Source organism: Zygosaccharomyces rouxii (genome assembly GCF_000026365.1).
Source record: "Zygosaccharomyces rouxii strain CBS732 chromosome G complete sequence".
NCBI lineage: Eukaryota > Fungi > Ascomycota > Saccharomycetes > Saccharomycetales > Saccharomycetaceae > Zygosaccharomyces > Zygosaccharomyces rouxii.
In genome coordinates this window covers 817,561-842,738 of record NC_012996.1, presented here as the reverse complement: position 1 = coordinate 842,738, position 25,178 = coordinate 817,561, and the positions used below count along the sequence as shown (strand labels likewise).

The window sequence follows — 25,178 nt, the reverse complement described above, 5'->3', positions numbered from 1 at the left end:
TAGTCAGATTCATTCGAGAAGCGACTGCGTCAATTGCTCAGCCAAAAAGTCGGCTTCTGCCTTGTAGTTAATATTATGCAGATTAGAAACGGTATACCTTATTCTTGACTGATTGTTGTAGTTATCTTCACGAGCTCTTATTCTGAAACTGTACTGATTCATTTGAAGACTCTGTGTAATTTTACTGAAGGCGGTAGGATCGCTTTCTTTCAACAAGACCAATTCGCTAGCTTCGACTTTCAGTAGTTGTTTTGCTTGATCGTTGAAAAGGGTTAACCATAATTGACCAGTTTCATCCAATACAGAGATGGTTAGCAAGTATCTCCAATCTGGGGAAGGATGATTGGTATCACATTTCTCGCATCTCCAAGTTTGATCTGGTTGTTCTATTACTTTCTTGTTACAATTCTCGTTGAGACAGGCAGGATATGCAAAATTGTCCACTTTCAAAAAGCTGACAGCAGCTTTAATACTAAAGAAATCACCCTTTTCGTTTCTACCCAAGTTTTGAGCTTGAGCGGTTGCAATGGTAGTGCGTTCACTGATGTATTTAACCAGATTAGTGGTTGAGTTGGTCTCATTAACTTCCTCTTTTAAAGAATGGTATTGCAGGTTACGGCCTGTATTATCGAACCAACCTTTCAAAGAATAAGCTTCCGGAATTTCAGGATTTGGAATCATTGTACTTGTAAATCCCATGGACAAAGATTTACCACCGAAATCAGTAACACGTACTGACTTGATAGCTACGACAGAACCTTCAGGCAAATTAAAATCCACTGCCTGTTGGTTCCATAATCCAACAGCTATTGAATATTCCGAATCATCAACGATAGTAATATCACGACGATCAAACCTTTTACCAGCTCTCGAAATTAATTCAAAATGAGGATTAACTGTTTGGATAATGCCCAATACATCTACAGTAGAGTTAGCCTCTTGATTTTGAATTGTATTGAGTTTAATAAAACTGAAATGAGTCTTGGGTACATCACTTGCATCTAAACATTCTTCCACGACTGTATCTCTATCCAACATCAACTCATATGGATGAGGTAAGTTGGAAAATTGTGGTTTTGCAGGTTGCAATCTTGCCTTTGATAGAAAGTAAACTTTACCCTCTTGTAAAATTTCGTTGAACTTAGTTGCATTATCATTAAATGCAGTACCTCTAATTTCACCAGAAGTATCTAAGAAGTTCAAATTCAAAAGTTTACCATCCCCTCTCTGATTGTGCCAAGTCTTAATATCACCTTTATAAGAGACTCTTGCCTTGATAGTCCAAATGTTTTGATATGGTGAAAGTTGTTCGATGGCAAAGATTGGTCTCGATTTTTGAGAACCCGACCCCATTGGAAAATTACTGCCGGTATTGGGTTTAGCTTGTTGCGGTTTGGGCGTGTTATTGGGTTCGCCACTTGCTGTAGAGGTGGCACCACTACGATTGCCGGTATCGTCTCTGAGAGTCTCATTTGGATTTGCTGCGAAATAATGATCCAAAAATTCACTTGAAGAATTGAATAAAGCCAATCCTGATTGAACTAAGTCGAAATCATCAACTAATAAGACATATTTACCCTTTTCCTTAACGATTGCCGGCTCTGCAACTGTAACACAAATGACATCTCCTCTTTGTAACTCGAGTGAATCTAACTTTGCAGCAGCTTTATTTCTCATCAATGCCTTCATGTGATAAACACCATCAGAAATCATAATAAGATTCTTTCTATTACTATTACCAGCTTCAGACTTTCTTATATTGTAGACTTGGTAAACACCATCGACAGGATTATCATATCTCTTTTGACTTGTAAAGATGAGGTGAAAATCACCTCTTGATAACTGAACGTCACTCATTGATTGAAAAGCGTTAGCTTTTGATACTAACTGGTCAAAGTGAACTGAAGTTGGTTAACTTTTAGTCAACTTCTGGTGTTCTTTTCTTACATGTCTCGCGTCACACCGATGAGATGAAATAAGTTAAGGTTAATAGTAATAGCGAAATACAAATAATACATTCCAGGAAGTGGGTCTGTTTCCACATTTTATGATTTAATAAGAATGGTCAAGACTGTTCCTGTGTGTCACATTCAGCCAGATTTTGCTGATCTTATTGATGCTGAAGATGATGGTGATTTTTACATCAATGTAGATGAAAGTTTGGAACATGTTAAAGAATATAGGCTTAACACTGGGGAGCATAATAATTTCGTTCAAATTGGTAGCAAACTGTACTCAGTGGAATTAGACGGTAGAAAATATAAATTTCGTGTTAAAGAAGGTAATTATGCTAATGTGGTACAGGATAGATGGACATGCATTGATGCAGTTGATCAACCAACCACTCAATTTGCACTAGGCGACTCTGATGGTAATATTAGAGTATTTGATTCAAGTCCATCATTGCAACATCATATAAGAGAAGCACATCTAGATGAAATTACATGTTTGAAATTTTTCCCCAGTGGACAAGTACTACTTTCAGGTTCTACAGATATGAGATTGAAAATATGGTCATTAGCCGATGAATCGAATCCAAGAACTTTCGAAGGCCATAAATCACAAATTACAGATGCTTGCATGGTTGAAAGAGGTCGTAATTTTGTATCATCATCACAGGATGGGACTGTAAAACTTTGGGAAACTGGATCAGGTTTGGCGGTTCATACTTTTTTCAGGAGAGAAAACCCACTGGATGGTATTAATACTCTAGCCTTGAATAAATCCTCAGATGTTGTATCACCTCGTGGCTCTAATGCTTTAGAATTTGGTACAGAGGGTAAGACTGTTCTAGCGGGTCATAATTCAGGTGTCATTACAGTTTACGATTTATTCAACAAAAATCAAGTTACTCAATTACCGAGCTTTTTTATGTCAAGCTGTAACACTTTGACTAGAATTCCTAATGAGCAGAATTATCTATATGCAGGTTATTCCAATGGTGCATTGGCTCAATGGGATTTGAGGAAACCTGATAAACCAGTGGATCATGTATTAATTAACGAAGGCATATCAATAAATCATATTTATTACCACTCAAATGCCCTATATGTATCATCAGGGGTAGATACTGCTATAAAACTGGATGTTCAATTGCCAGAAGGAAACATCATTGCTGAAGCACCAACCTTCCTTGTGGCTAACGATTGTCAGGTAGCCCAATTCGTCGCGACTCCAAATAACAAGAGTATAATAGCTGTCGGCAATTGGGGACTCTGCGTGCGTTTTCAGTGTTGAGCAAGAACTTGTAGTTGTACTTATAGATATGGTAGTAGTAATACTAGTGAAGCTTATATATCATAGTATTTATTATTACATGGTTTTCTGATTATGTTTAGAACATTAGTTCGCGAGTTCATCATAGGTGCGATCATCACGCCTCTTTGAAGAAAGTACAGAACATATAGAGTACATAAGGACCGTCGCGAACCAGTGTTGCTGCCTGAAGGATGTCCGATGCTTCTGTTTCTGGTGAAGATGAGATTTTAGAGATGTTTTTTGATGAAGGTTTTGTCCCTCATGCCTTCGTAGACATTTTACTTTCGAACGCTGCTAATAAGGACATATCCCAAGTGCAAGCTACATCCTCGTCACTATTATCACGATTCGATTTTTACACCAAAAATTTGACTAAAGAATTGGAAATGACTATTCAAAAGTTGGAAAAGCTGTCAGAAACTTTACCAGGTACTTGGACCGTTAAAATGGATGCCGCTGATAATGATTCCACGTCAGTATCTGCAGTGGGCTCATCTAAACTGGAATACTATTTGGATACACTTAGTAGTGCTGTAAGGGTTTTAGAAGGGGATATGGCAAAAATTAATGGTCAATTGGACGAATTAGATAACAACTATGAATCGAGTAGCGATATCGTGAATCAATTAAGAAATTTGGAGAAAATTAAGACAAGGCTGCATAAAGTACTAAATTTGTTTAATCAAATTAAAACTATCCTAACCATATCGACTGCTACTAATGATAAGAGTAAAACAAATGTCAAGAATGAGAATGGGTCATCAATCACTGTCGGAGAATTTAGAGATTCGTTACAAACTTTAGAGGAAACCATTAGTCAATCATTCACGGAAGCTACCAATAAAGAAACTGTTATGGAGAAAGATGAGGATCTCCTGAAAAGAATTGATCTTTTTACTGAATTAAAACCATTGTTTCAAGGTTTGCATAAATTTAATCCTGTTTATTCACAATTTGTAGATGGAATTAGAAAGAGAACAAATGAATACCTAAGTGCTAAGGATATTGGTGGTGAATTAAATTAACGATAAATATCTTTTATGACTTGCTCTGTTTAGTCACTTCAAATACATTAAATATATGTATCACACTAACAGCGAAGTGTTAGGACCAAAACGTTAATCGGAATGTAAATATAACGAAAAATTTAAAGAACAGCCATTGATACGAGAATATTACAACATGTTTATTTATTATTTATTATTGATATTACCCCAAGCTCTTGATTAAGAACATTATACACAGTGCCAATTAAAACCTCTGTAAAAACACGACGTAAGGAAATGCGGCAATCGAGTCAAATATGAGTTCAACACTTAAATGGAAATGCTAACGAAAGACTTCCGTCGCCATCTTCCTGAACCTCCCCTCTTGACTCAGAAATTCTTAACGCTTCGATTTTATGTCATACCGATTCATTCTTCCCATTTTTTTTTTTTTTTTTTTATTTCAAATGCTCATGCATTTTAGTTTCCCTCTTCCATTTACCGATCATAAACATTATTATCACTATCAATTATATCCCCAATTAAAGATAAGAATTACTCGTAAAGATGACAAAACAGCGCTAGAGGAAGAGAATGAGAATAATAGTAATAACAAAAAGAGAAAGATCTTTTCAGATCTTTAGATGCATTAAAGATAATTATCTTATCTTGTGGAAATTGAGGATTCCTCCTGAGCTTCACCAAGCAAAGATTCCTCATCATCGTGCAAACCTTTCTGGGCGTTTTTCTTGAAGAAGCCAAGTGTGCAAATGTACCACACAAGGCCAATGAATCTTTTTGGATAGATCGCAAGTGCTACTTCATCAGGACAAATTCTCACTAATGCACCAACAGGAATTGCCAAAAGAGAGGTTAAAATGGCACATGCCCACATGGAAGGAGTTTGTTCTGCAATAGAAAATGCAACACCACCAAATTTCATAATGAACACTTGGAAGAGCCCAATCACCGCCATAACGCCCAAGAAGTATCCATTTCTGCCCAAATCCTGGAAGAAATCAAGATTTTCTCTTGAAATTCTCTTTCTCCAATCCTTAATACCATCCGCTTCGTCCAATTTCCTAGAAACGAATAAAGTAAAGAACTGCAACCAAACAAATGTGTTAAAAGTACATGCATTAAGAATTTGTTTCTCATGGCCTGTAGCCTCACGACCAAAGAAAATTTGACCGGATCTATAAGTCAAAGTCAATGTAATCACAAGCTGCCAAAAAGACTGGCACATGATCATTTTCCAAGAAGAAACGGAGATCAAAGGCGCTTGACGACCTATGGGTTTCCTATCCATGATATTCTTATCTGGTCTATCAGTAGCCAATGCTAATGCGGCCAGAGTATCCATAATCAAATTGACCCATAATAATTGCACAGCAGTTAGAACGGATTTACCAGTAGTCACCGACGAGATAAAAGTAAGGACGACCGCCGTTACGTTGACTGTCAATTGAAATTGAATAAATTTCTTGATAGAACCAGAAACGCAACGCCCCCACTTGATAGCATTCACGATAGCTGAGAAATCGTCTGTCATTAGAATAATATCAGAAGCCTCTCTTGCAACTTCAGTACCAGCAATCCCCATGGAAAATCCAACATCGGCCATCTTAAGGGCAGGTGCATCATTAGTACCGTCACCGGTAGAGGCAACCACATCACCCATTTGCTTTAAAGTAGCTACTAAAATTTTCTTATCCTCAGGTGAAGAACGTGCTAACACTCTTAATTTAGGTAAAATCTTTACACGTTCATCATTAGAAAGTTCGCGAAATTTGGGGCCCTCCATAGCACAATCAGAATCGACCCAATCCTCTTCATTTAAAATGTTACAATTTCTAGCAATAGCCCTTGCCGTAGTTACATTATCACCAGTGACCATCCGTATAGTAACACCTGCCTTCTGACATTGTTCAATAGAATTTTTCACACCTGGACGTAACGGATCTTGAATACCAACCAATGCATCCAGCACCAGACCATCTTGACTCTTTTCATTTACCACTTCACCAAACAATTTCTCTGGTAAAGCTTCGCCTGGTTCATCACTCGTAATATTTTCTGGAGGCCATGAACCTTCATAATTTAAATCCTTATGTGCAATAGAGATAGCTCTTAATGCATTAGAAGCCAATCCTTGAATGTGTTCATCAATAGTTTGCCTACTTTGTCCATCCAACTTAGCTACTGATCCATCCGAATTTCTATAGTAAAGAGATCTACTGAATAAAATTTCAGCGGCACCTTTAACGAAAAATCTATAATTCTTCTCCCCTTCATACTTGACTACGATACCACCCCATTTTCTAGAACTTTCAAAAGGAATCACTTGGACGATTTTGGCGATATTGAAATGACCTTTATGATTTTTACGCCATTCTTTTAGATTATCTAGCCCAAAGTTTTTGTTGGCCATCGTTAAGAGAGCAGTTTCAGTCTTTGAACCAATATATGGTTCTTCCACACTGTTTGCTTGAGAAGCTGATAAATCATCATCATCACCACCATGTAATAACTTTTGAAGGCGACTCCTACCCCTGGTTAATATAGAAGAAAAAGGATTATCACTAGTATGACCACGTAATCTCTGATCTTCTCGTTGTTGTCGATGTTGCTGTTGTTCTTGAAACCTTTTATTTTCAAAAGCTGTTGAATTTAATACTATGTTAGTCATAACATCTTTTTTAATATCATCAGAAATTTCTCCTTCCAGTAAACTTTTAATGGTAGACTCATTATTTTCATTATTTTCATCAAATTCAGCTGACCCCATATAACCTTTAACAACAGTCATTCTATTTTCCGTTAAAGTACCAGTTTTATCTGAACAAACAGCTGTCGCAGATCCCATAGTTTCACAAGCACTTAACACTCTAACTAAATTACCATCCTTCGTCATTCTTGTTGTGGCAAATGCTAATGATAGAGTTACCGCCAGAGGTAAACCTTCAGGAACAGCAACAACGATAACTGTGATAGATGTAATAAGGATACTCATAAATTGCGAACCTCGTTTTGCAGCTGGCAGGTCTGCTAATCTACCACCTTCTCTAATGTCAAACAAAAACTGAATGAAGAGTACAAGAAACAATATGATAGCCGAAGCGCACCCAAACACGGAAATACTATCTGATAATTCACTTAAACGTTCCTGCAAAGGTGTCGATTCCGTTTCTGTCTTTAATGACATCATAGTCTTACCGTGAACAGAATTAACACCAACAGCTGTAACAACAGCTTTCCCGAGTCCTGAGATAAGTTTTGAACCGGAAATTAACATACAATCGGCCGCTTCCGGATCGATATTATTACTGCTACTATCCCCATTACCATTACCATTACCATGAATAGCTTTAACGTAACGTTTCCAAACTTGTTCCAAAGGTGCAACCTTAATTGCATCAGTTTCACCCGTAACTGTAGATTCATCAACTTCACAGTTACCATCCACAAGAATACAATCTGCCGGTACAACCTCACCGGTTTGTAGATGCATTAAATCACCAACCAGTAAATCATGTACACCAACTAATTGTTCTTCACCGTTACGATAAACTACCACTTGACGATCTTCTTTCTTTCGATTTAATTCTAAAAATTGTTTCTCCTTCTGATAGTCATTGGATGCACCAACTAACACAACAACAACAACTGCTAACATAATAGCAACACCTTCAATCCAATCAACTCTTGGGATTTTATTACCATCTGGATCATATTCCGGTGGTTGCGTCAATGCCTCATAAAGACCAAGTATAAGTGACACTATAGCGGCTGCTGTTAAAAGTAACATTGTCTTATCATTAAATGCTTCCCAAGCTAATGCTAGAAATGTCTTCGGTGGTCTTTCGGGAACTCTATTATCATTAAAACACTTGTACCTTTCTGATTCCGTACTTGCATCAGATATACCTTGTTCCTTATCTGTTTGTAATTTTTCATACAACTTGGCCGGTTCTTCATCAAACAATTGACCAAACTTAGCCAATGATTTGGGCTCATACATACCGGCCAATTGCCCAGCGGTGACTGAAAACCCCATACTTCAGAATATATTTTTAATTTTCTTCTTTTACCACTACTATTGTTTCTTTCAGTTCACTTCAATTCGGTTTACTTCAGTTCAGTTCACTTGTCAATTCTTTAACGTAAATTTTTAAAGCTCTCCCCTTACTTACTCCTTCCCTTCTATAGTTTCCAAGACGACTTCAGTCTAACCTGACTAGAAATTCTTCATCAAAGATGGCCGACCAGGGTCTTATAAGGGCAAGACGTGTTGCAACACTATTTAGATTGGACCCTTGCGCAACTTTTTCAAAGAGGCTTAGCCAAACTTCCCTGAGGCACGTCAGTCCGTTAAATTGGTTTTTGGCGCCTTCTTTTTTACGTTATTATTTTCCATTTGCCGTCGCTCCATCAATGGCGCACGGTACATCGGTCGGTTTTCTCGGCGCATAACAATTCTGGGCAGCTGTAGCAGTTGCAGCAGCTGCAGCACTGGTGGCAGCGCCGCTGCCAACAGTGCCAGCAGCCAGCGACAGCCCAGCTTACAACTTATTAGTTTCCGCCTAGCGTCCGCCTAGCGTCTGCCTAACGGTCCATATCCCTTAATCTTGTCTCCACCGATTCCTCAAATGCTGCTGCTGCGCCACTGGCCGTCAAGAGAGGAGGGGCCAAAAAGGGCAGTGCTTGGTCCTCTAGATGCCGTTCCGTCGATCATGATAGGTAAAAAACGAACTCCGAGGATTTTCAGAGCCAAGAAAGAAAACCAGATGCTTCTCATTGCACATATCTGTCTTCATTACTGCCCTTTATCTATCCCTCTCCCCGCTTCCCCAGATATTACAGCTGCAGTTATTTTTGTCAGGTTTTTTTCTTGTTGAATGAGAATCGTACTTATCGGAGAAACACCGCTAGTGTTCAATTTAGATGATATACGACAACTTCGTCAACACGGTATAGTCGGTGTATTGTCTGGGACACTCCCATCTCTTTCGCAACAAAATGTGTTCTTATCGGTCCCGTTGCGACTCATGATGGAAGAATTACTATGGCTACTTTGGGACTCACCGTTGGACGTAAACGTTGTTGGTGGTGGATTACCGCACTTTTCCAAAGATGTGAAAAGCGGTCAAATCCATGGGCAACAATCTGCTTTAAGGGTACAGGAATCTTTTGAGCAACAGCGGTTGCAAAGATGGGAAAACCATGTTAGGAAATTACGACTCATTGGTGTCGAACCCCAACCGGGAGATTCAAACCTTTTAGAAGGGTCGCTTTTCATGCAGACACACGATTCCAGAAAAGATGACGTAAAATCGGAACATACTTCCTCTGAATTAAATCCTACCGCCGATCAAATTCGTCATTACAAATTGTATCGAAAATTACGACAAATGGGATTCACCGTGCACCCCGGCGGCAGGTTCGGCGGAAAATACGTTGTCTATCCCGGAGACCCGCTAAGGTTCCATTCTCATGTAGTCATCAGTGAGCCCCTAGAAGATGACGAACCTTTGGACTTCCTACAAATGGTCGCAGGCGCTCGTTTGGCCACTACTGTGAAGAAAAGCTACGTGGCCAGCTGTGTGGAGGCAAAGGGAGAAGAAGAAGCGAGGTTCTATTCTTTCGAATGGGCCGGCTTCGGTTAGAGACCATACATCAGCGGCTCGCTCTTTTAAAAAAGAGCCAAAACTGTTGTTGCTCGCTTCGCTCGCATTCCCAATGGGGTAAGAATCTTGTCTATATATATATATCTATACTTAAGTTCTTCCGCCGATTCTCCGGATCACTTCTTATTTACCAGTACCGAAAAACTCGTTGAAACCAACCAAAGCGAATCTGTATCTAACGTCACCTGCGTCCAATCTAGTTAAACCTTCATGAACACCTGCTTCACTAAGCTTAATAGTTTCAACCCATGGTCTGAAGCCATGCTTGGCGGCAAGATCTAACAATTCAACTGCCTCTTGTCTAGAACCTAATTTAGAAACACCGACAGTAGCACCATTGCCCATAAATGTCAAGGGTGACAAGTTGAATCTATCATCCTTCTCTGGCAAACCAACAGAGACGAAGTTCTTGTTAACACGTAAAACTCTCAAAAATGAATCCAAATCTAATTCTGAAGTTGAAGAAGCACAGTTTAGAATCAAATCGAATTGATCCATATAACGTTCAGACCAATCCTTTTCTTCACCGGTCGCCACAAAGGCATCAGCTCCCATCTTCTCTGCGTCTGCCCTCTTTCTATTTGATCTAGAGAAAGCAACCACATGTGCTCCCAAAGCCTTAGAAATCATAATGGCCATGTGACCTAGACCACCGATACCAATAACACCCACACGTGGTTCTTTAGAACCTTGAATGCTACGCTTGATTGGTGAATAAACGGTCAAACCACCACACATCAATGGCGCCACGTATTCAGACTCAATTTCCTCAGGAACTGGGAAACAGAATTGTTCATGAGCTCTCACGTGAGATGCATAACCACCTTGAGAAACGTAACCGTCTTCGTACTTGGAACAGTATGTTGTGACACTCTTGGCACAGTACTGTTCGTTGTTACCATGACAACGAGGACATGACATACAAGAAGAAGCCTGGGCACCTAGACCGATTCTGTCACCAACTTTACAAAGAGAAACTTTGTCACCAACTGCAACCACCTTACCAACAACTTCATGACCAACAACTTGTGATTTGGGTCCGTAAGAACTTGTCATGCATGTTAAAGGTTCAGAAGACCATTCATTTTTTAACGAAAATAACTCACTTGCACAGATACCACAGCATTCAACCTCAATATCAACGTCATGTGCATCAAATTTCTTTGGCTCAAATTTAGTCAATTTTGGGTGATCCCAGTCCTTTGGATCGTTAATGGCAAAGCCTTGAAATTCTTTAGGGTAGTCAACTGTCATAATTATTTGCTAATCTGTCAAGCTTCTGGTCTTTTTTTGGAATATAGCTCAACTGGTTCGAACTCTTGTGACCTTGATAGTCTTTTTTTTTCAAAGCTTAACACTGCAAAGTTTCTACATTGGATGCTGCGTTCCTCCACGATTTCCATCGTTGTACATCTTTTTATATGCTCGAGAGAATAATAATACATAATAATAACACGCACCTGTACTATTTAGCAACATCCGCCACCTAGGCTGGGTTACCCTACCATGCGACATTATTGATTTGAAGATAAAGAAATTTCCCGCTATTCCGCTATTCCTGAAACGTTCCGGCAGTATACACCCGGCATGGTGAATACAACGTATTCTTCTTTCCATTGGATAGCGGGAAAAAACGACAACATAAAAAAAAAACTACTCTACTTCGTCTTTGATACGAGTAGGCCAACGACAGGCGAGACAAGCAAGACAAGCTAATTCAGCTTCGCCTAGTTAGGCTAGCTGGTGTATACAATGACTATGACGCATAATACATACGCACATACTCTAACACATGTTTCTTTTTTTTCTCGAAATTCCTTTCCATTCCTCTCAACTGAATATTCCCCGTTTATTCGTTTCTAGCGCCAATTAACCACTCTTGTCTCCACCTTATGCCCAATGCTGCCTAGCTACCCTGACTAAGAGATCATTATTTTCGGCGACAAGTAACTTAATACGCGCTTTACGTAGCTTCATCCGACGCTAGAAATTGCGTATTTTTTTTTTATCATCATCATTCTTATTGTTGTTATTTTTTGTTTTTGTTTTTATTTTTGTTTTTTCTTTTTCTTTTTCCTTTATTCTTTTTCTTACTATTGTTCTTCATTACTTCGTATGTACAGGTGTTAACGATGATGCCTACCAAAAATGAAAACTAGCATATCCGAGCTGCTTGTGTGGCTATCCGAGAGATTATCGTGCATACGTTTTGCGTGAATTTCCTATACGGCTAGCTTTTTTTTCCATCAGTGTATGGTGGTCGTACAGAGACATGCGTTCCCGAATGAGACGACAAATAGATTAGCTCTTCACCATTCAGCATGCTCTGGATGATAGGTTTTTTACTTCTTTAAGGAGGGATTTTTCTCCCTTGGTATACGGCGCCGCTGCCATCGCCGTATACGGAAATCTTATGGCTGTTATCGTACACCTAATGCGGAAATGGAGCATTTTAGGCAATCGCCGCGCCAGTAAACAAACAAACATAGGCGAGTGTGGAACTCTGACCATGTCGAATAAGTATAAAAGCCAAGGTGCTAGAGGAACTATAGTTCCCATCAAAAGCTCCAAGTTGTGGTCGGCGTACAAAGAGTGAGGTATGTATAACATAGGTCAAGAGATGAGAAGAACTCTCTTTTGTTAACGAAGGTTGTGGGGATTACTTTGGCTAGGTGTGTGATCGTTCTAAAGGCACGGCAGCGGTAACAGTAACATTAATAACAGAGCCCGATGACCTCGGGCGAAAAAGCGGTCAATGTGATGAATGGGTTGTTTTTATCGACTTGTTCCGCATTCGCTTGCTCGTTTCGTCTCGAGTTATCTGTTAAGAATTTTTTTCGATGTCATTGTTATTGTATTGTTGTCGCCGTGCGGCGCGTTGTTGGCATTTGGCTCGCTTCGAGAATGGAAAATATTTTTCGAAAATGCCGCGAGCGTCCTCAGTCGCCGTCGTCGTTACAATGCTGTCCCCGAGGGAAGTATAAAACGGCTGTATTAGAACCTTCCTAATCTGCAACCATTTATATATGGTGCCATTAGCTTTTCACTCAGCCTTCGATTATTTTTTATCAAGTCTTGGGATAGTTTAACTAACAATTTTTCAGTTTAGCAATGTCTGACGAGCGTATTACTGAGAAGCCACCTCATCAGCAACCCGATTCTGAGGGGGAACCAGTCCCAGAAGAAGAAGTTGAAGAGGAAACTGAAGAGGAAGTTCCAGATGAAGAATCTGAAGATGATGATATTGATGGATTGATCGATGAACTTCAATCCCAAGAAGCACACGAGGAAGAAGAGGAAGAAGATGGTCCTGCTGCAGCTGGTGAAGCTAGAAAGATCCCAGAAGAATTGTTGCAGACTGATCCTTCTTTCGGTTTAACTTCCGATGAAGTTGTTAACAGAAGAAAGAAGTACGGTTTGAATCAAATGCGTGAAGAATCTGAAAACTTGGTTGTCAAGTTTTTGATGTTCTTCATCGGTCCAATTCAATTTGTTATGGAAGCCGCTGCTGTTTTGGCTGCCGGTTTAGAAGATTGGGTCGATTTCGGTGTTATCTGTGGTTTACTGTTCTTGAACGCTGGTGTTGGTTTCATTCAAGAATTCCAAGCCGGTTCTATTGTCGAGGAATTGAAGAAGACCTTGGCAAACACTGCTACTGTTATTAGAGATGGTTCCGTTCAAGAAGCACCAGCTAACGAAATTGTTCCAGGTGATATCTTGAAGTTGGAAGATGGTACCGTTATCCCAGCTGATGGTCGTTTGGTTACTGAGGAATGTTTCTTGCAAGTTGACCAATCTTCCATTACTGGTGAATCCTTGGCTGTTGACAAACATTACGGTGATGAAGTTTTCTCCTCTTCTACTGTTAAGAGAGGTGAAGGTTTCATGATTGTTACTGCTACTGGTGACAACACTTTTGTCGGTAGAGCTGCTTCTTTGGTTAATGCTGCTGCCGGTGGCCAAGGTCACTTTACTGAAGTGTTGAACGGTATTGGTGTTATTTTGTTGGTTCTTGTTGTCATTACTTTGTTATTGATCTGGACTGCTTGTTTCTACAGAACCGTCCGTATTGTTCCAATTTTGAGATACACTCTAGGTATCACCATTGTTGGTGTTCCAGTCGGTTTGCCAGCTGTTGTTACCACTACTATGGCTGTTGGTGCTGCTTACTTGGCTAAGAAGCAAGCTATTGTTCAAAAGTTGTCTGCCATTGAATCTTTGGCAGGTGTCGAAATTTTGTGTTCTGATAAAACCGGTACTTTGACCAAGAACAAGTTGTCTTTGCACGAACCATACACTGTTGAAGGTGTTTCTTCTGATGACTTGATGTTGACTGCCTGTTTGGCCGCTTCCAGAAAGAAGAAGGGTTTGGATGCTATCGATAAGGCTTTCTTGAAATCTTTGGCTCAATATCCAAAGGCCAAGGGTGCTTTGACCAAGTACAAGGTTTTGGAATTCCACCCATTTGACCCAGTCTCCAAGAAGGTTACCGCTGTTGTTGAATCTCCTGAAGGTGAAAGAATTATCTGTGTTAAGGGTGCTCCATTGTTCGTTCTAAAGACTGTCGAAGAGGACCACCCAATTCCAGAGGATGTCCATGAAAACTACGAAAACAAGGTCGCCGAATTAGCTTCCAGAGGTTTCAGAGCCCTTGGTGTTGCTAGAAAGAGAGGAGAAGGTCACTGGGAAATCTTGGGTGTTATGCCATGTATGGATCCTCCAAGAGACGATACTGCTGCTACTGTTAACGAAGCTAAACGTTTAGGTCTAAGTGTTAAGATGTTGACTGGTGATGCTGTTGGTATTGCTAAGGAAACCTGTAGACAATTGGGTCTAGGTACCAACATCTATGACGCTGAGAGATTAGGTCTAGGTGGTGGTGGTTCCATGCCAGGTTCTGAAATGTACGATTTTGTTGAAAATGCTGATGGTTTCGCTGAAGTTTTCCCTCAACACAAGTTTGCTGTTGTTGACATTTTGCAACAAAGAGGTTACTTGGTTGCCATGACTGGTGATGGTGTTAACGACGCTCCATCTTTGAAGAAGGCTGATACCGGTATTGCCGTCGAAGGTGCTACTGATGCCGCCCGTTCTGCTGCTGATATCGTTTTCTTGGCTCCTGGTCTATCTGCTATCATTGATGCTCTAAAGACTTCTAGACAAATTTTCCACAGAATGTACGCGTACGTTGTTTACCGTATTGCCCTATCTTTGCACTTGGAAATCTTCTTGGGTCTATGGATTGCTATTTTGAACCACTCCCTAGATATTGATTTGATTGTTTTCATTGCTATTTTCGCTGATGTTGCTACTTTGGCTATTGCCTACGATAATGCTCCATTCTCTCCAAGCCCTGTTAAGTGGAACTTACCAAGATTATGGGGTATGTCCATTATGATGGGTATTATTTTGGCTGCTGGTACTTGGATCACTTTGACCACTATGTTCTTGCCAAAGGGTGGTATCATCCAAAACTTTGGTTCCATTGACGGTATTTTGTTCTTGGAAATTTCTTTGACCGAAAACTGGTTAATTTTCATTACTAGAGCCGTTGGTCCATTCTGGTCTTCTATCCCATCTTGGCAATTAGCTGGTGCAGTCTTCGTGGTTGATGTGGTTGCTACTATGTTCACTTTGTTCGGATGGTGGTCTCAAAACTGGACTGACATTGTCACTGTCGTCCGTATCTACATCTGGTCTATCGGTATTTTCTGCTGCTTGGGTGGTGCTTACTACTTGATGTCTGAATCGGAAACTTTTGATAGATTGATGAATGGTAAGCCATTGAAGGAAAACAAGTCTACCAGATCTGTTGAAGACTTCTTGGCTTCTATGAGAAGAGTCTCTACTCAACACGAAAAGGGTAACTAATCTAATTTCGATTAAAATTTCTAATCCCTTTTTTTTTAATACGTTGAGTGAACCCTGATACCTTTTTGATGTACTATTAATTTTCCTTTTTGAGCTAATACTATTTTGGACATTGAATTTCATTTGGTTTTTCTTCTTCGAGAGTGATAGGAATGGTTCTTTTGATTATTGGTAGGATGAAATAAGAGAAAGTGATCTTGAGTGAATTGGGTTAATTTTTTCTTTAATAGTATTAAATCACACACACACACACACACAGATACACAAAAGATAAAAATCACACGTACACAATTGCTAAAGAATCTTTACTATTTCTTCCTACCTTTGATAAATGAAAGTCTATATCCATCCCTCTTGTTTTTTTTGAGAACCAGTGAATTCATACTCCTATTACTTTTATTTTAGTGTTGGTCCGCACTTTTGGAAAGATTTCCTTGAGCTTTATCAGGACGCACATCAGACAAATAAACTCGCACGCACACGCACACACACACACGCACTTTACACAAATTTATTTTTTTTTTGATGCACAGAACTTTTAGTCTTTTTTAATTTTGTATATCTACACATACGCACACACACACACACACACACACACACACACGTATATTAATTTATCCGCTTAATAATAATTCTAATATAGTTAATTTTAATAATTCTTTATTTGCAATAAATTCGAAAATTTTAAACTTTCAAGGATTCGAACAGCCGCCATACCTCCCAGTATATCACTACTAACGATGTTGGAAATTCGAAGATGAAAAAATAAAATCAACTGAAGTGTCATTATCGTCGATGCCGTCAACAGAATTTTAAGATGTTTAAAAGTGCCCCAAACCTAGTCAAAAACAAAATATAAGATAACTTCTAAGCTTTCTCAAGTGAATATTACCATTGGAGTGTATTCGTAAGACAAGACTGTCGTCATTTGTGTTTATTTGTGATTTTTTCCTTTCTACTCCCGTGTTGGTGTTCTAATCCACGCCCTTCTTTTTCTACTTTTCCTTTTCACTTTCCATCTTTTTGGAATCTGTACATTAGTTTTATTACGATTGCTGTATTTTAGTTTTGATTCAATCTCAAATCATCCCTCTTTCCATTGTGCCATAGTGAAGAAAGCCCCATTTTTGAGGCCTTGTACATTAACGAGATTATTCCAATCAATTAATCAATCAATTCCTGTAAGATAAAAAAAAATTAAAAGATGTCCGTTGATTCTGGTAGCAAGGAAAATAAGCATTTCTCCGATGTAAATCCTATTGTTAGTGAAAGTTTGGATACTGCCCTAGGTCAATTGCACTTGGAAGAACTAGACCAGAATTTAAAAGCGAATCCTACTGCTAATTCTAATCAGAGCCAATCTACTCCAAAGAATGGTCCTCAGGTTACAAATCAGAACTCTACGGATGCTACTGCTGGAAACGGCGGTGGTGCCGTTAGCGGTAGTGGCCCAAATGGCGAAAATAGCGGGGCCGATCCAAATATGGTACCACCTTCCCACATGTTTCCACCACATCCTCAAATGATTGGTATGGGATTCATTCCATTTTCTCAAATGATGCCTATTCCTCATCATACGGGATTTTTCCCACCTTCAGATTTTAAAGATGGTCCACAAGCTCCACCACCACATCCACCTCCAATGGGTGTTGCAACTCCACCGGCACCAGCAGTAGCTGCTGCAGCGGTTGCGGCTGCAAGTCCAGGTGCTACTCCTATGGCGGCTACACCGCCAACTGCAACACCTGTTCATCCAGCCACTGGGCCTATTCTTTTCAATAACACTAACGATGCTTCAGTTTTTGCAGCGCCTGCTGCTTTGACTCCTGGTTTTACTACAGGGGCTCATGTTAATGCACCAGCACCAATCGATCCACTCTGGAGTGGTCCACCTATGGGGACTGGATCTGCAGCTGCAGATCCAGTGTCTTCATCCACAGTGGAAGATTCTTCTGCTTTAGAAGATGGGTTGCCTCAAAAGGCTGGCAGTGTTGCTGGTTTATCCTTTAGAAGGCAAACTTTCCATGCATTGTCTCCAAACGATATGGTAGGAGGTACCGGTAATGATACAGGTCTATCAGCCGCTGATTCAGTAATGGACAGCGGGGCTCAAAAAACTGCTAATGTTGCGGCTCCAGCAGCTGCAAGAAGACAATCTGTTCATATGGATAAAATGTTTGGTTCAAAAGCTGATGATAATGTAGCTATTGTTGAGGATACTTCCAACGAAAGCGAAGGCGATCAAGGTTCAAAAACTTTTGCAGCCGCTTATCCCTACGGTGGACCTCTTTTACAGCCAAACCCTATCCTGTCTGGTCATCATCCACCTGGTTCTGCTCATGCGTTTGGGATTCCATCACCTTTCCCGGCTGGATATGGTTTTACATCACCTTTCCAATCTTTTTCACCGGTTTTAGGCGCTGCTAACACACCAATGCAAGCACATTCTTCTATTGCTATGGCGCATTCTCCGTTACAAGGTGCACCAATGCCAGCTGATCCCACTGTGAATCCCTTAATGGCTGCAAGTACCGCTGATCCTGGTAGCAAGTCTATGGAACAATTTACTGTTCCTAGAGATTCTGCTTCCATGCAACCACCTCAAACTTTACCCATGGGTCTACATCAACAAGGAGGTACCCCACCGCCTTGGATGTATGGTGGTCATCCATTTGGTATGGTTCCTCATCCTCATAGTGTTCCTCAGAAGCCTCCTCATGTCGTCGGTCTCAATCCTGGCATGGCTACTAACAATAATGCAAATCACCAAGGTCGTCGCCATGCTAATAACAGAGGTGGTAGATCCGCTCATATGGGCAATGGCAAGAACAGACATAATAGAAATTATTACTATGGTAACTCAAACTACCATGAAAATCATCAACGTAAATTGGAAGAAAATTCCCGTTACGCAAATGCCACTTTGGATCAGTTCATAGGGAACATTTATTCCCTATGCAAGGATCAACATGGATGTCGTTTCCTTCAAATGCAGCTCGACGTTTTGGGACCTGAAGCTGCAGACGCTATCTATGATGAGACAAGAGATTATACCGTTGAGTTAATGACCGATTCCTTTGGTAATTATTTAATTCAAAAATTATTAGAAAAGGTCACTGTAGACCAAAGAATCTTTTTGGCCAGAATAGCTGCACCCCACTTTGTGCGTATCGCTTCCAATCCCCATGGTACAAGAGCTCTTCAGAAATTAGTAGAATGTGTCAGTACCGAAGAAGAAGCTCAAATTGTGATAAACTCTTTGAAAGGATCCATCGTGGAATTGAGTAAAGATTTGAATGGTAACCACATTGTCCAGAAATGCTTGCAAAAACTACAACCAAAAGATGTTCAATTTATCTTTGATGCCGCATGCCAGCATTGTACTGAAATTGCCACTCACAGACATGGTTGCTGTGTCTTGCAACGTTGCTTGGACCATGGTTCTAAAGCTCAATGTCAGGCTCTATGCAACATCTTGTTGAAGCATGTGGATCATCTAACTTTAGACCCATTCGGTAATTATGTTGTTCAATACATTATTACCAAGGAGGTTGAACAAGACTCGTATGACTACACTTACAAGGTTGTTCATTTATTAAAACCAAAGGTTGTTGAACTTTCTTTACACAAATTTGGCTCCAATGTAATTGAAAAGATCATAAGAACACGCGTGGTCTCAGAAACCATGATTATGGAAATTTTAAACAATAGAGGTGATACCGACGTCCCAGCTCTTTTGAACGACGGTTATGGTAACTACGTTCTACAAACCGCCCTCGATGTGTCACATGAAAATAACGAGTACCTCTATAAGAGGCTCTCCGACATTGTGAGGCCCATGATGATCGGTTCTATAAAAAATACTCCACATGGTAGAAGAATTATGGGAATACTGCAGATGGAGTAAATTAAAGAAAGAATAAAAAATCTTTTTTAGAAACGAAAAGAGTAACACGCTAAAAGAAGATATTTTGATCTACGACTAACTTAGCAGTATCTCCTTTATACTATTTGTTTTATTATTGTACACTATCGGTTTGCTTTTGTTTATTACGAATCAAAATTTTTTTAGACATGGATATTTCCAATTATTTCTTTACTAAGTATATACGTGTAGCCTATTCAAGATGACTTGGAATCAATTCTCTAATCGGCCTATGCAAAGTTTTTAGTTCTGATCGCCAAGGTCTGGTGCAAAATTATTGAGTGCCAGAATAGATTGACCAGATTCATCCGAATAGAGATCACTCCAAAGGGTAGTATATAAGTCGTTTAAATCACCCTTGTGCACAAATTCATCTACAGTACCCAAATTAAATTTGTTGGAACCATCACCAGCACCAAACATAGGTTGGAAACCATAATCAGGAGAACCATTCGGACGTTCATTGATAATGGTTCCGCCAGGCACATCGCTATTAAGTAATGCATCCACTGGAGTTGCCATATTTCTTCCGGGGGAAAGACCATCACGTGCCTTTTGACATACGGGTATATCAGCTTGAGCAAATGGGAATGACTGGACCTCTGGAGAATTCTTATTACTGGGAGATAATGATTGAACTGCCGTCTTAGGATAAACACGTTTTTTATTTGGAAATTTTTGTCCCTTTTCCAACATTTTCTTTACATTCGTATGAACACCAGATTCTTGTACCGGCTCCATCAAATGTCTATAGATCTCAGATTTAGGATTTAAGATTAAAGGAACCAAACCTTGCAGCTCTGGAGCAGCGTCGGCTAACACTGTGAAAAGTTGCTCCTTGGTCAAATCATTTAGAAACATATAACTCTGTAACAAGCTGTTAGTTAGGATACTCACAAAGGTGCACAACTGAAGGAAATCGCTGTATGCCTTGCTATTTCTAATGGTATCCTGATCTTTATTTTCACGGTAAATTGATATATCCCTTAGTCTTCTAAATAACCTCAGTACCATTACCACTTCATCTATTGTAGGCTCAAAGCGACAACCAGAAAAAGATCCTGAAACAACCATAAGGAAGACGTGACTATAGTGCCCAAATGCACGGCTGACTGAGTAGTCATCTTCCAGCGATAACATCAACTTGGTCATATTGATGTACTCCTCCCGAAGGATTTCCCTATATTCGTTTTCCCTAGATCTCACATTCGATTGGTCTGAATGTACTCGAAGTCTTGAGATTAAATTATTAACAGCGCTTGAGACATAAAATAACAGACAACCTTGTAATAAAACGTGCTTAACTGCCAAGACTTTATCTTGTCTGCAGACACTGTCACCTTCATATTCATTTTTTGAGTACGCAATGTCGTACAGCCTCTTAGTTTGAATCTTGATTGCCTGTAATTTCGTTTTTAACATATCAGTATCTCTCAACACTTCTTCCAACAGACAATATTTGACAAATGGTGGTTTTGCTGTGTTTTTAATGGAGGTATAACGTTCTTCGTATAAAGTCCCCCCATAAAATTCACTTATGACTTGACAAACCGCACATTCCCCATAGAAAGCTAAATCATTCAAAGCCATTGAGTGGAATACAGGATTATTGACAGTCAAATGAACATTGGAGACAAAATGCCTATGATCAGAAAATCCTGCATCCCGAAACACTCGTGGCAATAGGCAATTCATCTTACTATCATTGATAGATGAAAGGATTCCAGTAAAGAAATTGTGTTGTTTTTCAATACAGTAATATTTCCACCAACTTTCTCTGCGTCTCTCCGCCGTAAGTTCATCTAATCCAACATAGAATTCCCAACGCGATAACCCTAACCCAGTAGCATAACTAGTTGCAACGTCAAGTACTTTTTCAAATCCGTATTTTTCATGGAGCCATACCTGTTTATCGATTAATGATAGTAAAAGATCGAAATACTCTAAACTCCTTGAAAATTCATCAAAGTGATACAATGTGGAATTATAATAACTGTAAGACAGTGCTACCAACAATTCTTCTTGTTCACAATACCAGATAAAATCTTGAATATCAGCTGTAGACATTTTGGGTGCAAACATTGTTAAATGTCCTGGGTTAGCGGTAATCTTTATCATTAGGGACTCAAACCCTTTTTTGTGATCATCAAACATTTTCAGCAATAAGCTAAACATATCGAAATCATCATGCATTGAGTCCAATAGTTTTTTATTGTCAATGGAAGTAACATTTTGAGTAAAAGGTTGTGGTAGTCGGTTTATGAGGACACCAATTAAATCCTTACTATTAGCACTGTTACGACTCGACACAGAAGATGTTGTATTGGGACTTGATAGTAGTAAAGATTTTCTTTGAAGGTAACTTTCTAAGGGATTAGCTATTGAAACGCAACTCTGGTTAAAATGATCAATGCAAATATCAAAAAATCTAAGTAATAGGTAAAGATTACTTTTCATCTGAACAGTTTTTTCAGTTGACGTGGCCAGTTTTACACATCTTTGAAACAAATGACCAATACCTCTGAGGGATAACGCTTGTACAGGGGAATATAATCCAAACATATCATCCACTAACGGTTGGTTTGCTAAAAAGGACGATGCTGGTATACCATTTTTTTCAGACTTACTAGTATCGGTCCAAACTGCAAAACTTGTTAATGCAACTTGATCTGCATATTTATTCTTCATTAAATGTGTTTCGATTGATTTCATACTTTCACCATCATTCTTTAAAACTTTATTATATTCCTTAACATCATATTCTGGCTCCCAGTCACTAACCAATGTATCTACTTGAACATTAATGCTATTGATGATTTCCTTTATCTGTTCATTTGGATTGGGTATAGATTTAAGCTGTTTCAAGCACTGTTGTAAGTTTGATAATTTTTTCTGAAATTCAATATCATCCTTATAGAAACCAACACTACCACCGTTGAGTTCAATAGGTGGCATTGATGCTAATTCACCTGCTTCCCAATCTTGAATCAACTCATCTTCATCGGTTTGATTAGAATTGAATGATGAAGTTGGTGTTTTACCAGAACCATCTGCGGTGCTACTTGACCTGCCAGTCGAAGATGAACTTTCATTACTTTGCAGTTTGTTTGGTTGTGGATTTTCTATAGGTAATTTCCAACTATTATCGTCAGCCTTTGCATTAACGTTTGTATTGCCATTGGTACTGGTATTGCTCTTGGTAGGTACATAACCAGGAAAATAGAGACATTCACACTGATAGGCTTCACAGCTTGAACATGGGTATTTACCAGTACACTTAATCTTACGTCTACGACAATTGTAACAAGCCCTATTGACTTTATTTCTTGGTCTTCTCACTCTACCAGATTCCATTTGAGAAGTAAAGCTATTGGTAAAAATATTAAATTAAATGCTCTGCAAGTGACACAGCACACATTAGGAAGCGTACTGAAGTTGTCTACAACTTTTCTAATGTATTTCTGAGTTAAATTTGTATACTCCTAGACTAGTTGTTCTTTTGGATCTTTGATTTGGCCCATAGTATTACCATTATGAAGTCCGATGGGATCACTGACCCTTTCCGCGGAAATATTCCGTCATATCCGCCTTACCCTGACATCGACGACAAACTAAATGTCAGCGACAGTAATTCAAAAAATAACAAATAATAAATAACAAATAAATGTTAAGTATTAAATACTACATGGTAAATTGAATGCTAACAATCTGTTTATATCTTATCTCAATAAAAAAATTCTACCAAGGTTGCTCACACGCACTGGTTTTATTAGTTTAGTAAGCTGCAATTGCACTTGTGTGAGTATCTGCAACCAGGGTATATACCTGACTTAAAAAAAAATAAAATTGTAAAACATTTCCTAAAAATCCAGGGATAATTTAAGGATTAAGCTTAAAGATAAGAGTGCCTTTTTTTCTGATCTCTTTTTTTTTTTTAGTATCTTTTTGTGTAACCGCCATGTAATAAAAGATTAGCGCCCATATAAGATTATGTTCTCTTGTTGCAAAAAAAGATAAATATAATAATATCCTCATGAGAACTCTTACTAGAAACACCAGTGGTAAGAGCGCTGATGCGAATTCTGAACTTTACTCTAGAGTTTCTTCCGATGACCAAAATATACTGAATTTTAATAGTAGAAGTCAAAGGTTAAAACGAACGATTTCAAATGGATTTCGTAGAAGTAGTTCAGCTGATTCTAAATCTTCAAAACACTGTCATAAATTCCGATTCTGGCTTAACAGGAAAAATAATTGTGTTAGATCGAAATCTCAAGATACCGACTCTTACAGTACTACATCTTCTGTTAGTACTAAAGTTGGAGCAGAACCCAAACTATATTCAAGGAATAATCTTAGAGACTATAAGGAAAGTGTTGTATATAAAAGTTCACCGAGGCACCATCTTAGAACATGGTTGAACGATGACGATCATGAGGGAGAAGCATCCTCCATTTTAGAGATTAGGCAATCGAACATTACCACACGCATAGTAAAGGCCAAGCATTACATAAGCTTAGCCGCAAAACAGACTGCTCAGATAGCATCGGTACGTCGAACAGCCCAATTGATGGCTTTTACAGGCGCTGTCACAGCGGCTGCCGTTGCACGTGTGAGAGCCGCCCAGAGGAATCCCAATGCAAGTCATGGTAGTATAGCTAATGACACGATGTATTCCTTGCAAGAAGTTTCTAACGCAATCGATCAATCTGGAGCCCCAGAAAGTGATTATAACGAATTGAACGATATCTTTAAATTGCACTTCCAATACAAGGGAGCACCTGGGTATTTCAAGCGTTTGAAACCGTTGCGTATAGAGGAATTGAATCCCAATTCTGCTGCCTATAAGATGTACTATAAGATGAAATTTATCCCTAATCCACCAATTGGTGCAGATCCACTAGAATTTTATTTGAACAGAGCTACATTTAGACAGGAGAAAAGGATCGAAGAAGAAGATAATTTGGAACCTCAGCATAGTAAATTGACAGAGTTTTCAGATATACAATCGACGAAAAGTGTTCAAACAAGAGTATCTACCGCTAAATCCATTTTTTGGTCATTTGTAGGTATGGAAGCTGAAAGTACAAAAGAAATGGAAAATAGTCAAAAGGATATTCAAACTTCCCAAAATTTTTTGCAAGAAATTCATGCAGAACCATCAGAACATGAAAATGAGTTGAATTCCAGCTCTAAATCCTTATTCTGGAGCTTTATAAGTGGTAAAAGCTGAATTTACAGGTGACTTTAGTTTAAGATTTTATAATTTGTACTGATTACGTTAATTTTACAAAAGAGTCAGTCGGATCGAAATATATATATATTTATATTATAAAGTTAAAAGCTTAAATTTCACTAGACCTTCCTCATATTCTAAGATTATAGTTCCAACACCTCGCGATAATATTTCTGTTATTATTACTGCTATTCTTTTACTTCTTTACGTTCCTT

The 25,178-nt window shown here is 39.0% G+C and overlaps 10 protein-coding genes across 10 annotated transcripts; 6 read left to right on the top strand and 4 right to left on the bottom strand.

Moving 5' to 3' along the window:
• Window positions 1–9: 9 nt before the first annotated feature.
• RFA1 (replication factor A subunit protein RFA1) lies at window positions 10–1,857 on the bottom strand (the record flags this gene model as incomplete). Its single annotated transcript, XM_002498400.1, has 1 exon — window positions 10–1,857. The coding sequence occupies one exon, from the start codon at window positions 1,855–1,857 to the stop codon at window positions 10–12; it is 1,848 nt and encodes a 615-aa protein (XP_002498445.1).
• Window positions 1,858–2,061: 204 nt separating this feature from the next.
• Window positions 2,062–3,237, top strand: RPN14 (Rpn14p; the record flags this gene model as incomplete). The annotated part of the gene is made up of 1 exon (XM_002498399.1): window positions 2,062–3,237. One exon carries the CDS (start codon window positions 2,062–2,064, stop codon window positions 3,235–3,237), a length of 1,176 nt encoding a protein of 391 aa, XP_002498444.1.
• Window positions 3,238–3,449: 212 nt separating this feature from the next.
• Window positions 3,450–4,283, top strand: COG7 (Golgi transport complex subunit COG7; the record flags this gene model as incomplete). The annotated part of the gene is made up of 1 exon (XM_002498398.1): window positions 3,450–4,283. The coding sequence occupies one exon, from the start codon at window positions 3,450–3,452 to the stop codon at window positions 4,281–4,283; it is 834 nt and encodes a 277-aa protein (XP_002498443.1).
• Window positions 4,284–4,908: 625 nt separating this feature from the next.
• PMC1 (calcium-transporting ATPase PMC1) lies at window positions 4,909–8,301 on the bottom strand (the record flags this gene model as incomplete). The annotated part of the gene is made up of 1 exon (XM_002498397.1): window positions 4,909–8,301. One exon carries the CDS (start codon window positions 8,299–8,301, stop codon window positions 4,909–4,911), a length of 3,393 nt encoding a protein of 1,130 aa, XP_002498442.1.
• An 841-nt stretch (window positions 8,302–9,142) lies between these two features.
• On the top strand, window positions 9,143–9,910 carry SEN34 (tRNA splicing endonuclease subunit SEN34; the record flags this gene model as incomplete). Its single annotated transcript, XM_002498396.1, has 1 exon — window positions 9,143–9,910. The coding sequence occupies one exon, from the start codon at window positions 9,143–9,145 to the stop codon at window positions 9,908–9,910; it is 768 nt and encodes a 255-aa protein (XP_002498441.1).
• A 144-nt stretch (window positions 9,911–10,054) lies between these two features.
• Window positions 10,055–11,185, bottom strand: ZYRO0G10318g (NAD(P)-dependent alcohol dehydrogenase; the record flags this gene model as incomplete). The annotated part of the gene is made up of 1 exon (XM_002498395.1): window positions 10,055–11,185. The coding sequence occupies one exon, from the start codon at window positions 11,183–11,185 to the stop codon at window positions 10,055–10,057; it is 1,131 nt and encodes a 376-aa protein (XP_002498440.1).
• A 1,857-nt stretch (window positions 11,186–13,042) lies between these two features.
• PMA1 (H(+)-exporting P2-type ATPase PMA1) lies at window positions 13,043–15,802 on the top strand (the record flags this gene model as incomplete). Its single annotated transcript, XM_002498394.1, has 1 exon — window positions 13,043–15,802. The coding sequence occupies one exon, from the start codon at window positions 13,043–13,045 to the stop codon at window positions 15,800–15,802; it is 2,760 nt and encodes a 919-aa protein (XP_002498439.1).
• Window positions 15,803–17,006: 1,204 nt separating this feature from the next.
• Window positions 17,007–19,709, top strand: PUF4 (Puf4p; the record flags this gene model as incomplete). The annotated part of the gene is made up of 1 exon (XM_002498393.1): window positions 17,007–19,709. The coding sequence occupies one exon, from the start codon at window positions 17,007–17,009 to the stop codon at window positions 19,707–19,709; it is 2,703 nt and encodes a 900-aa protein (XP_002498438.1).
• A 261-nt stretch (window positions 19,710–19,970) lies between these two features.
• PDR1 (drug-responsive transcription factor PDR1) lies at window positions 19,971–23,081 on the bottom strand (the record flags this gene model as incomplete). The annotated part of the gene is made up of 1 exon (XM_002498392.1): window positions 19,971–23,081. One exon carries the CDS (start codon window positions 23,079–23,081, stop codon window positions 19,971–19,973), a length of 3,111 nt encoding a protein of 1,036 aa, XP_002498437.1.
• Window positions 23,082–23,760: 679 nt separating this feature from the next.
• ZYRO0G10230g (uncharacterized protein) lies at window positions 23,761–24,960 on the top strand (the record flags this gene model as incomplete). The annotated part of the gene is made up of 1 exon (XM_002498391.1): window positions 23,761–24,960. The coding sequence occupies one exon, from the start codon at window positions 23,761–23,763 to the stop codon at window positions 24,958–24,960; it is 1,200 nt and encodes a 399-aa protein (XP_002498436.1).
• Window positions 24,961–25,178: the final 218 nt, after the last annotated feature.